The 13,812-nt window shown below is 35.6% G+C and overlaps 1 protein-coding gene across 2 annotated transcripts; it reads right to left on the minus strand.

Annotated features, from left to right (window-relative positions):
• Window positions 1-492: 492 nt before the first annotated feature.
• Window positions 493-8,670, minus strand: LOC112049912 (phenylalanine--tRNA ligase beta subunit). Of its 2 annotated transcripts, none has more exons than XM_052883918.1 (12): window positions 8,445-8,670; window positions 7,713-7,768; window positions 7,472-7,626; window positions 6,902-7,058; window positions 6,301-6,477; window positions 5,289-5,468; window positions 4,875-5,050; window positions 3,675-3,824; window positions 3,023-3,284; window positions 2,280-2,490; window positions 1,285-1,513; window positions 493-710 (listed from the first exon to the last, which is right to left on the minus strand). In XM_052883918.1, exons 1-11 carry the CDS (start codon window positions 8,500-8,502, stop codon window positions 1,287-1,289), a joined length of 1,809 nt encoding a protein of 602 aa, XP_052739878.1. In that variant the 5' UTR covers window positions 8,503-8,670; the 3' UTR covers window positions 493-710; window positions 1,285-1,286. The 2 variants fall into 2 exon arrangements, with proteins under 2 accessions (XP_052739878.1, XP_052739877.1); XM_052883917.1 differs by having other exon boundaries at window positions 1,361-1,513; window positions 8,445-8,669.
• Window positions 8,671-13,812: the final 5,142 nt, after the last annotated feature.

The following is a 13,812-nucleotide window of genomic DNA, read 5'->3' on the forward strand; positions in this document are numbered from 1 at the left end:
ACAAACTAAATAACAAAGATGAATCGAATGCGTATGCGACGCATTTATGACGTTGAAATGAGAGCCGCGATTTAGCCGTAAGCGTGGTAGCCGGTTAAGCCGTTTAACGTACTCTGCCCTAGTGGGGCCAAGATTAAGTATTTATAATACTTTACGAACAAAGGATTATTGTATCCCGAAATATAACGGCTGTCATTGGAGAATCGAACTGGCGCCTATACGTCGAAACTGTTATTGGCTAAGTGTGAAGCACTTAACAAGGGTTGACATTCCATCGGCGTTACGTAATTCTAACACAAAGGAATGTTGCGTGGGTTTTGTACAATGCAGCTTAAAGAGTTATAAATAAAACTTACAATTATTATATAACCTAAATATTAATGCATCGCCACAAACCTATAAGTGTCAAAATTATCATTAATCACTATTATTCGAAACTATTTTTGAATAAAAGAATTGATGTTTTAGATAATGCAAATAAATACACAAAAATCTGTTTAATTGATATAATTACAAGCGATAACATAACAGTCATTAATTATACAAAAAGTTATCATTTCACAAAAGAGGTTCAATATCAATTTCTACAGCAGAGCAGGGGTTGGTGAGCTCGAACGCTGTCAACACGTTGGGATGGACCACGCCCACTTTACCGATAACTTGACCTCGGAGTAACACTTCGGCGCAACGGCCAGGGAAGTAGCCTGGATCTGAAATGATTTTATAATAATAACTAGCGGACGCCCGCGACTTCGTCTGCGTGGAATTTAGTTTTTTGCAAATCCCTCGGGAACCGTGGATTTTTCCGGTAAAAAAGTAGCCTATGTGTTAATCCAGGCTTTAATATATCTTAATACCAAATTTCAGCTAATTCGGTTCAATAGTCGAGGCGTGAAAGAGTAACAAACATTCATATCATCAAAATCATCAGTTTTCGCAAATCTCGGGAAACCATGGATTTTTTCGGGATAAAAAGTAGCCTATGTGTCAATCCAGAGTAAAATTTATTTCCAATCCAAATTTCAGCCAAATCGCTTCAGTAGTAGTGGCGTAGTAAGTAGAATACCACTGCGTCATTAAATAGTGAGTTTATTTCATTTCATGAAGTACGAGTAGCTACAACTGTGTCATGAAATAGCCAGGCACGTCATGAAGTCATTAAATCTAAGATCAGGCCTTTGGGTTATTTCTCATTCATTTTGGAATACGAATACAGGCTTTCATAAAATGGTGTGATACTTAAAGTGATTTGTATACATTAGTGTTGGTAAAGTGAACAGTTACCGTCACACTGTCGCAAGCAGTAGCCAGCGCGTTGGTGACTCGTGTCTATACGTTAGTGTTGGTAGTAAACAGTTACCGTCACACTGTCGCAAGCAGTAGCCGGCGCGTTGGTCCCAGGGCTGGCGCAGCAGCGCCATGACGCGGTCCAGCAGCCCGTGCACGAACTGGAAGCCGGCCGCCTTGCCGCAGTACACCGCGCACAGCCGCCGCGAGTTGCGAGCGCCGGTCTCTGCAATATCAATTTATATTAAAAAAATCAATTGACATACAAAAATGTTTTCAGTGAGGCAGTTAAAGCCGGGTCCAGACGCGTAATGTAATCCACCTTGTAATGTAATGCGAATTCTACGTGTGGGCGGCACTACGAGCATTACACGTAACGCACGCGCATTAAAATTTACTATAACCTAATTAAAACGTAATATCGGATATAACTTGGCAGCGAAGTATTTCGGAGTGGGCAAAGAATATTTTTCATTTCATGAAATACAACTATTTCATGGAATGGACATCAACATCATGAAGTGATGAATTCTCAGATTTTAGCGATCCTGGATGCTCTAATAGGACCGCGAAGTTCTGATCATGTACTTTCCAGTTCTTTATAGACGTGTACTGACGTTCATCGAAAAAAATAATGCTGGGGATGATGACTAGGTTTGAATATATTGATTTTTATGGTATTTTTTGGGTAAATAAGGTCAATGTTAACTAATTTATAAATAAAAAGCAAAGATTGTCTGGCTTCCTTACATAAATGTGACATTTTTCATCATTACGATATACGTCAGTACGATGTACGTCAGTACGATGTACGTCAGTACGATGTACGTCATTAAATCGTACCGTTTCGTATGGGGCGTTTTTCAGGGATCCGTGGCAGCACTGCAAATCTGACCCTTTAAATCCCTGTAGGTTCGAAAGTAATGATTGCTTTACTATTAGTCTACTCCTAATTTATGTACAATTTAAAAAACTGTCATCATCCCTATTACCTGCTGCCTCATCTTTTAGAACAGTATCGCTGATTTCGAATAGTCTCAAAGGCAGCGGCATCTTCTTATTAGCGGCGAGCGTCTTCAGCAGGCCGGGCAGCAGGAGAGTCCTCACCACCTGGAACTCCAGGGTCTTGGGGTTGGAGATGTGGACCGCGGGAACGGTGTCGATGTTCACACCCAATTTGGATGCTATATCTTCTCGGGAACACTGCCAATGAAAGAAATCAAAATGTTAACATAGGCCCAATTATTTCACATGACAAGAAAAAATAAATAATAATAAAACAAAATGCTAGAGCATTTCCAAGAGACAGGAATTATTATGTCATAGCCAGATCTTCTATTTGGTCAAATTGCCCATCAAGGGCCATAACATTCAAGAAAATGACTAGATTTTAGAATGAACTTACTTACTTACTGAATGATTTTACTGCGAATGCATGCTACTGCGAATGCATTTTAATAAAATTCTTAGAATTAATAAAATATTGATACAGCTGTCTATTTGAGTATTCAAACTGTATGTGCGAGAACCATTTAATATTGTTGTTATTGGGCGGCACCTGCTCACCTAAAGTTACAAATATATAGGTAACATAGTGGTCACTCACGAGTGTGAAGGTGAGCGCTTCAGTGAAGCCGGCGTGCGCGCACTCCTGTCACAGCTGCTCCGTCACCTTGTTGAGCGGCACCTGCCCGCCCGACGTTACAAGTATATAGGTAACATAGTGGTCACTCACGAGTGTGAAGGTGAGCGCTTCAGTGAAGCCGGCGTGCGCGCACTCCTGTCGCAGCTGCTCCGTCACCTTGTTGAGCGGCACCTGCCCGCCCGACGTTACAAGTATATAGGTAACATAGTGGTCACTCACGAGTGTGAAGGTGAGCGCTTCAGTGAAGCCGGCGTGCGCGCACTCCTGTCGCAGCTGCTCCGTCACCTTGTTGAGCGGCACCTGCCCGCCCGACGTCACCACTGCGCACGGGCGCCGCTCTATGCGGTTGTATCTAAACAGAAATAACGACCATCGTACCAGATCACGACAGCCCACTTGTAGGGCGTATCTACCACGCAAGCATCTCCATTTGGGCGATCCTTTAGGTTTAGATGTAGGGGTAGCGAGGCAACTACCGAATTTGACACTGTCCCGAGCAGCACATATTATCCAATCGTGTGGACCACACACATATGACCACTAAAGCCTTGATCACACGTACCGAGCAAACGGGCAAGACAGTGCCCTCGGCCGACTACTCGGTACGTATAAACATATAGTCTCAATTTATCTGAACTGACTGTCCTAATTTCAAACACATACATAGTGCGCAAGGACCCTTATCCACGATTCGGACAAGGTCCCTGCATCCAGTCTAAAGAACAGCTAACTGTGCACTCACCCATAAGCAATGGCGATGTCTTCATACAGGTCGCAGGCGTGTATGACGTCATGGCGCGTCGGCGGAACCCTCACGTGCAGCACTGAGTCCTCGACCGCGGCCGGCAGACACATCCGAGACAGCAATGCTGCGAGATTGTCGCCGTTTTCCCTGAAAGTCCATACACCTTCATCATTATGACGGTCTTACGGAGTAACCCTGTTCTCTTCATCCACAGCGTTGGTTCGCTTCCCACAAGTGGAAAATATTTATGTTATGAGTATGGGTGTTTTCCAGTGTCAGGTAATAAAATTCGTTATCTTAGGAGTCATAACATAGGCTTTACGCTTACTTTGGGCTTAAGTAGTGATGTGAAATAATTGTGTAAGTATATTTATTTTTTATTATTTACTGCACTGCATCCAAGGGTCGAGGCCATAGGTTCCCACAACTGGAAAATATTTCTGTGATAAAATGGATGTTATCGAGTAAAAACAATGTTAAACATTTTTAACTGACTTCCAAAAAGAAGGAGGTTCTATGGTCGGCTGTATGAATGTTTTTTGTTTCTCCTTTCCAGTTTTTTTGTTCTTATCTGAGTCTACAGAGATTTTTCTCATCAGAATAATTAAATTAAATTAACATTAGTCTTTGTTGCTCTGATAGTTTATGATCTTCATAAGATTTTTATAATACTTGATGCCGCGCAAGTTGCAACTTACTTGCGCTTGGCAGGTTTTCATCATCATAATTTTATCATACCAGCGCATTGCGGTATGAAAATAAATACAATAATATAAATGTTACTAGTTCCTGGGGTACGAGTGGTATTTCATTATTTATTTAATAAAAAGGAGGTACTTCTACGAAATTGTTGCAACAGTGATGGTATAAATAAGAGGGTATTTGATGACTGTATTTCAGTTCTTTGTTAGGCAGCGTGAACACCGTCACGCTGCTAGTCGTGTTAGTGATTTTGTGCAATAATGTTTTCTGTTGTAATTATTGAGCAGGGGAGGTGATTGTTAATGCATTCTAAAAGGTTTCTTTAAACCCAAGGTCACAAGTCCTGGTAACTGCCCGAGGTGTTTCCTCTATCACAAAATGATGGTACAATCACTGTCGCTGAAACCAGTCACGTTATAATGGGCCACCACACTGGTTTAGTGGGGATTATTCATCCTCATCATCATCATCACATCATCATGACGATATGCGTACCTGATACCAATATAGTTGTTGGCCTTCTCCACATTGATGATTTCATCTCTGTACTGCAGTTGAGGGTACAGCTCGTACGTGCCGTCGGGAGCAAACACTTTGCATTGCTGCACCTCATATTTGCTGGTGCAGTATTCAGAGAACATGCATACTATTGTATCGAGAACTATTATGGCCTGAAAAATACGAGATAAATTATTAGATTTATTTACGTAAAATTTTCGAACGCACGAGTAGCCGCTCATGTCACCACTACAAAGGAAGATGTCGGAAATTTTGCCCACATTTCAGAACAATACAGAAATGAAAAATGTACTAAAAATCTTGTATAGGCAGACTTCACACACACAGAGAATTAAGAAAATTGGTATGCAGGTTTCCTTACGATGTTTAGAAAGTAATAACTCATATTACCTTGGTAAGATCTGTAGCAGTGCATTCAATAAACACATTCTTAGTGTCTAAAGTGATTTTGGAGTGTTCGCCGTTGATGATTGGTGGCATTGAGAGCACCACGCCATTCTTGTCCTTGATCACAGGGTACACGGGACTGTCTCTGATAATTCCCAGGAATTGTTTTAATTGGGGGTGAGTCTGAAATTTAAAAAAAATACTAGACTTTCCTTCTTTTTAATATGACCAATATTTCTTTTTCGTTTCCAATTAATTGTAATGATCGTTTTAGAACTGGGCACACTAGTCCAAGGGTGCTTTTCCACCAGAGATATGCTATGCAGCTAGGCTACGAAGATGTGAAATCTACGCTACGAAACTATGTAACAGTTTCCACCAATACCAGTAGGGAAGCAGTGAGGGCGGTGCGGCGAGCCATTCGCGACGGCCTATCGCAGGCATCCATAACACAGGCATCGCAATTCGCAGGCATCCATATAAAAAACATATCTTAGTTGAATCAGTTTCCACCAGTGCTAATCTATGTGCACCATAGAATATGATAGGTGGATATCAATCCCATCCATAGCAACGTAGCGTAGCACATGTCTGGCGGAAAAGCACCCTAAGTCTAAAGGTTAGATATCGAACTTCTTACGTTTAAAGTGTGAATTTGAGAAGAGTAACTTTCGACCCCTTAATCTTCAGGCAATTGATCAATAAAATGTTTAGTCAATACAAAAGTATGTCAGTTACTTTATGAGATAGTACCTCAAATATTAAGTAAAAGTTTGTTTATTCGTATAAAACAAACAAACGCATATTTTCTGCGATAGATAAATCTTAAAAGTGAAACTATAGAAATTATCCTTTTCTATTTTCCATGGTGGGTGAGAGTGTAGTTGGCAAACTTGTGGGTTAAAGATACTCTTAATTTAATAATAATATAGTTTTAAAGCATTCTAAATAGATTCCCATGTCATCCTCATGGTTATGAAACTACAAACCTACCATAATATTTCATTACACTTACAGAGTATAGTTCCATAAGATCAGTGGCTGTCATTTCTTTGGTTTGGTTCAGTGCCTTGAATTTAATCTCATTTGGTGGTAAAGCGTCATATACAAACGGGCCTTGGATTGTGTCCAAGTCGTGAGTTCCTATGGCCACCAGGGTTCTCTTTCTGCATATATTCTGATGTAATTTATCCTGGAAAATTGTATTATAGATATTATTATTTGTTATCTCTTTAAAAACTGTCCAATACCAACAATATTTTATACTATAGACAGGGTATCAGCTCATCAAAACTGAGCTGGAAAAATGTGCATAATTATCTTAATTTCATTCAGTCGCTTATTAAACAACTAATAATTGTTATTTAAACAAATAATACCTAAATGTCATACAAGGGTATCGAAATTTCATCATAAGGAAAACAAGCAGAGATGCAAATTGATTTTCAGAAAGTGTGTTCAAAGAGTTTACTCGTAAATATTTTATAAAACATAATACGGCATAGGTATTTTGATAACTACAGTTTTCGTTGCTAGCTCTCGCCTACGGCTTGGAATAGCAATGTCGCCTCGGCTGTAATTTTACCACACTTATATCATAATGTACTATTACATACCTGCAAGTCAATGAAGCTGTTGTAGCTCTCCTTAGTGAAGGAAATACCTTTAAGCACTGCAGCCACTGCGTATGGCCTTATTTGAGCCGTAGCTGGAGTCAAGTGAAGGGAGTATATGTCTTCATATTTGTTCAGTTTGTATGACGGTGGATCTTTTCTGAAACATTTTTCAATTCACAATAATATGCAAAAATATCAAGGAAAATACTACATTTTGACAACAATACAGAGTTATTAATATTTTGATAGCTCTGTCCTTGGTAAAACAATACATATTTTGAGCCTGTTACCAAGCTATTTTGTCTGATAGGTTAAAAATCTTCTTTCAAATCATTGTGGTCACTTGCATCCTTCTAGTGATGACCCTATAATTTCCCCTGCAACTATTGCCTTGACATTCAAATTTTTTGTAACTCTTATAGATGCAGGGTCTCACAGACTGCTACAGTTCAAGGTTTTGTTTAAGATCCAAATCCCTCTCTTAATGCAAAAAGAAGGGCAGCACCCTGTAATGGGTCATTAAAAATAGGCTAACAATGATAAAATTAATGATATTCATAAACCACTGACTTGCCCTGAAAAACGAGTATGCCATTAACAAGTCCCTCCAGGCATAGCAGGTCGTATCTATTAGCAGGGATGTCTATTCGATATAAAATCTCTTCAGACACTCCGGAGCCAGCCTGTTCACCTTGCTCCTTGATGAGCATTTGCTTTTCTGTGGTCTGAAATAGACATTACAAATGTTTTAAAGTACTACAATATTGCAGATTGACAAACTAAGATCCTTATATTGTTATTTTCTACTTACAACCTCATCCAATTCCAGACCAAATTCAAAACATAAATCTTGGAATTCTTCATCAGCTGAAATTGAATAATTATGGCAGTAATATTGAGGTTCCGTTTTAAATACAGTAGAATAAGTACACATTTTAAGTACAGCAAAAGCTCATAATTTGATACACCCTGTAAATGTGCTGTGAATACAGAAACCAAAAAAATACCATTTCATATTGTCAATATGAAATGGTATTTTATGTGAATTTATAGAGGATTACACATGGATGACAAAATAAAAAACAATTAATTGAAGTTTTTGACCATATGAATTAATTGTTGTCTTATGGTAGGCATCCATGTTTCTGTATAATATGTATCACACAATCTATAATTTTAATATGATGAGGATCAGTAGAAACACTTGTGACTTTCTATGCAAAGCATTCTAAGAGCCGTTTGATGTGATGCGTCCAATATGTATGTGGACGCCTACCATAAGACAATGGTTTGAAGGGTTTTGAAATTTTTTCTTTATTCTTCTTCTTTGAGTTATCTTAAAGAAGAAGAATAAAGAAAATATATAAATAAAGATATTCTTTAAGTTAACATTTGCAGATTTTATTTTCGGCAATCAGATCCGCGAATATGAAATTGGGTCGCAATTTTTTAAATCTGCGAAGTGCGAATAGTGAAAGAATAAAGGAAGCGCGATTAAGGAGTATGTACATAAACAAAATTAGAAGTTTAGATAATATCTTACTGTATGTCTTTCCTAATGCACCAAAAAGTGCATCGCGTTTTACTGATATTGTCGGCATTTTTAAAGTAGTACAAAGATAATTAGGAATAAAAAAAAGTCCGCAAATAACAAAACTGTATCACTATAAAAATTAATACATTATTTAATGCTTTTTTCGTGATATTTTTCTATTTTTTTCGTTTTCAAATTTATATTTATTGGTTATGTTTTCAAAATGACACCAATGACATGACATGACATTAATGACACGTACAAACATGTGACAATGACGTTTTGCATCTGACATTGGTATTGACATTAACAGATAATGAAATTAGGCCTGTTATACACAGCCAAATCCCAGACTATCTTTGACTTTTCTGTATAATGACTACGTTCCACTTAGAGATCCTAACGATCACACAACGACCACAGTTTTCCCATTCCTTTCTTGATGGCACCTTCGACCATTAAAAACAGGACCTGCCTCGCTAACCATTACCCCACTGGCAAAGATTAAAAGTCAATAACCTAACGCATTTATAAAAACTGTTGCTATAGAATCGATGTTTCATTGTTGTAATCGTTTTCGTCGTGTAAAGAGCTCCCTAAAAATGTCGGTGTCTATGTAATAAGTGTGGGCAATAGTAAACTTGTAAGTGAAATTGAATATGGGGCGTTTTGAGCGTTGATGACAATAATACATTGATTAATATTAAAAATGAAAATGGCATTAATTAATATTTTAATTAATTCTAAAAAAAAATATATTATTATAATAAAATGTTTTGCGTGAAAATAAAATAACTCGGTACAGTATTCAATGTTTTATTTTATTAGTAAATTAGGTGTAGGTACAAACTGCTACAACTTTGGATGTTAGGGGAGATGCTTTTATCCGGTAACTTGATTTCCGACTACTGTGAAGTTGAATAATGAGTATGAGGGGTAAACATGGGAGATAATTGTTTAAAAGACACCATCCGTAAGTTAATGCACTTATTGTTTTTTTCTCCACTTATTAAATTTTTCGTAAGTAGGTGTTTCATTTGTAAGTCTTTCTTGATCCATCTCCAAATTAGGGTCACCATTCTCACTAGATGAAGACATAACAATTAATGTTGTGAAACATGTAAATTACGGTCACAAATTCACAATGAATTTCTTTAAAAAAATCACTTTTTAATTTTATTTTCCTTTCACATGATAAAAAGGCAAAGGTATTACACCGTTCAGGATATCCCATGTCTTCAAATCTCGCTCTATTCGCAACTCAATAAAAAATAAATAAAAAAATGAACGCATTCCACAGACAAGAACGCTGCATTTCATTCCAATTAAAAGTTTTTTATTTATTTTTCAAAACAATACCTTACCTATAATGATTCTATTTTCGAATAAAACCTCCTGCATTTTATAGTAGGCTAGTGCTTGGCTAGTACTCGTAACAGACAAGAATTAAAAAAACAAAATTACTTTAGCCCCTAGAGGCTGAAATGCTTGTTTAGCCCCGCTGTGGAGTGGTAATATGACAGTGTATTTGAACAAGAGTAGTGAAAAATGTAATTTATGCTTCAACCCAAAATTGATATCATGTAATTTTTGAATTACCAATAAAATAAAATTATTTAATATAGATTCTGCATGTCCACAAATTAATCTATAGTATCTATACGTATCTAAGGTATATGTTACATAAACGCGCCGACCCAGCTCTTGAAATGGATCGTTGTCGGGGTTTTGTGAGCGAAATTACAACGACAGCATTATTGAGCAAGAGTACTGAAATAGTAGATTGTTAACTGAGGGTAGAAAGAATCAATTCCCAAGGTATTCAGACCGAGTAGGAATTGATTCTTTTACCCGTGTTAAACACTCTACTTTTCATTTTGAATATGAGGAAAATAAAACTAGTTGTTTATCTAAACTAGTTGTTTACCTAAACTATTTATTAATAATATACTAGCGGATGCCCGCAACTTCGTCCACCCCTAGACCTCTTTAATCCAGCCCTCTCGCAAAATCCCGTCTTAGTGGACCTCTACTATCTATAAACTACCTCCCTGCCACATTTCATCTTTGTACGTTAAGCGGCTTTTGAGATTTCGTGATAAATAGCCTTTCGCATTTATATAGTATGATAATAATATTAGCAGTACCTATTTAAAATTAATTGTCAAATTAAGACAATTGAAATTAATTAATATTAAAAATAATAAATTTTTAATTAATATTTTATTAATTATTGAACTCATTTTTAATAATCAAATCTTAGTTTATAAGATTATTACCTATTTTTTTTAAATCACTTAATGGATAACAGATTAGTATTCCACCAATTTATGTCAACTTTTTAAATTTAAAAAATGGAATTCACCGCGTAATTGTTGCGATTTATTCCGATTAAAAAAGATTGCGATAAGGTCACATTTTCAGAAACTCACATGGCCGCAGCATTTTTTTATAATTAGTTTATTATCTACATAAAACTCTTCCTCAAGAACTTCATTGACATCTGAAGAGGCTGTATGGTCAAGGATCATTGTCTGTCCAAAGGACAATGGTCTGGTGTTTGTTGATAGAATTCATAAGCGTCTACCAATGTAAACTATTACAGTTTGTAGAAAATAATTTATTTAATTTTTTGAAACAGAGCAAAAGGTCTAATTAAGTCCAAAAACTAAAATATATTCACATCAATTACATTTAAATAATTGAGTATGGCAACTATACTATTTATACGAATATTGCATATATCGGACAACTAGGGACGCGCACGATACCGAAAAGCCAGTATCGAATCGAATAAAATATCGTCATTGAAGTACATGTATTCAATGACATTAGTTTAATTTCAGTAGAAAAAACATATAAACTAATATTTATGACGTATTAATATAATTATTTTGAAATATATATAAAATATTTTGATTTTCAAACAAGTAATAGTAATTAATTTAAATGCAATAGGTACACCTATTTAATTTAAATTACTTATTTTGATCATGACAAAATACTGCTAAAGTTCACTCTCACTTAGCGGCATTTTACATTTAAGTAATAAAATAAACAAAATATAATAGTCAAACATGTTAATAATAAACAATTATTACCAACAGTAAGCCATATGATATATTTTAAAAATCAAAGGAAAGGAACAAGTGTTTACAAAGGTATTTATTGTTTAAGTATGTTCGACATGATTTTAAATAAAGGTAAAACGTAAGTAAAAATAGTAAGTAATTTCCTGAAAATTACTTATTGATTACAAAAACAACAGTATCGATAGGAAATCGATATTCATTAATCGATACTATAAAGTATCGATACTTTTACGTGTTCCTATGACAAGTCATGCACTAATAATTCAACTGTGAACTGTCAGTCAGTTGTCACATCGCGTCGTAATTTCGTTGTTTGCGTACTTAAGCGTCTTGTAAATCTTGTTGCATTTTTCCGATACTTATCAACTGATTTTCTGTACCTACATTATTTTTTAACGACCGCTTATGTTTATGGACACCGATTCTCCCGCTAAACTACTGACTTAAAACACTATTGTATTAAATTCCATGTTGGTTTTTAGATTTAATTAGGAAGGTTCATTTTTATAAAGTATGTACATTATCCATGTCTAAGAGAAAAATGGGGATCAAACCTACTTTTTATGTTCTTCGATCGAACCCAAATACCCGGCTTCATAATCATGGAATAATTAAGACTTCAATTTAAAAAGTAGGTCTCTATTCGTTGTTGACAAAACATAACCTCTAAAACTTCAAACATAAATATCTCGAATTCCAGACTTCACATAATATTAAACCATAAGAATAAATTGTTAAGAAAATAATTATCTATCATTTTATATTTTTTTCATTCATAGACGCTTAAAAAAAATGTCAGCAAAAATTTGTTTGGAAATAGACCATTGTCCTTTAGTTGGATACAAATTTAAAAATAAATCATAAAATCTCTTCACAGCTGACAGCAGTTTTATTTTTAAAGTTCATTCCGGCCCTTAGGTGGGAATTTGTATGAGTTATTCCCTCCCTGGAGCAACATTTTCCACCCAATACTCAGATCAAAACAACACTACTTTCCGAGTATGAGAAATGAAATAGTAGATTGTTATACAAGGGGCTAAAAAGACCCATTATATACGAGGTATTTTTAGGGCCCGAGACGCAGGTGAGAGCCGCCTAAATAGAAACCGAGTTTATAATGGGTTTAGCCCCACGTGTTACACTCTGCTTTTCACTACGATTGCGAGAAAATAAAATAGTTTAGTACAATATTCAATGATTTATTTTAATTGAAAATTAAATGTACAAAGTCTACAATTTTGGATATTAAGGGAGTTTCTTTTACCCAGTAACATAATTTCCGACTACTGTGAAGATGAATAATAAGTAGGTATGTAAGATAAACGTGGTAGATAATAGTTTAAAAAAACTCCTTTCATAAGCGAATCCATTCGTTGTTGTTTTCTCCACTTATAAAACTTTTCTTAGGTAAGTACCTATTTAAGTAAATGCGTCTCGACTTTGATGGTAACAAATTGAAAATTTTATCCATCTCCAAATTAGGATCACCATTCTCACTAGATGAAGACAATAATAACAATTATTGTTGAAAAATATGTAAGTTACGGTCACAAATTGACAATGAATTTCTGAAAAAAATCAAGTGTGTATCACGCCAATTGTTTTTTAATTTAATTTTTTTCACATGAGAAAGAGGCAAAGGTTTACACCGTTAAGGATGTCCCATGTCTTCAAATCTCGTTCTATTCGCAAATCAATAAAAAAATAAACGCATTCCACAGACAAGAACGCTGCATTTCATTCCAATTTAAAGTTTTTTATTTATTTTTCAAAACAATCAGTGCCTTACCTGTAATGATTCTATTTTCGAATAAAACCTCCTCCGTTTTATAGTAGGCTAGTACTTAGCTAGTACTCGTAACAGACAAGAATTAAAAAACAAAATTACTTTAGCCCCTAGAGGCTAATATACTTGTTTAGCCCCGCTGTGGAGTGGTAATATGACAGTGTTTTTGAGCAAGAGTAGTGAAAAATATATTTATTGGTGTTAACTATTTTCGATGTGTGAGTTTACCTCAGTCCCTCAAAAAGGTAGTAGTCCTTATGTAATTAATCTGAGCAAGAATGCTTATGCTGTTATAAGGTTTTGATAGGCAGATTTTTTTTATTATTTTTATTATAATTTATTACACTTATTTTTTATTATAATTTTTTTAATTAGTTACTATCAAAAGCACTACGAGGTCGGAGAGTACAAGAACTTGAGAATGGCTTTAGTACTTTCAAAGAGTTTTTAAAAGCATTCTTAACTTTATTCTTATTTCTTTACCATTTTAACTTAACCT

The sequence above is a fragment of the Bicyclus anynana genome, chromosome 10 (genome assembly GCF_947172395.1).
Source record: "Bicyclus anynana chromosome 10, ilBicAnyn1.1, whole genome shotgun sequence".
Classification (NCBI taxonomy): domain Eukaryota; kingdom Metazoa; phylum Arthropoda; class Insecta; order Lepidoptera; family Nymphalidae; genus Bicyclus; species Bicyclus anynana.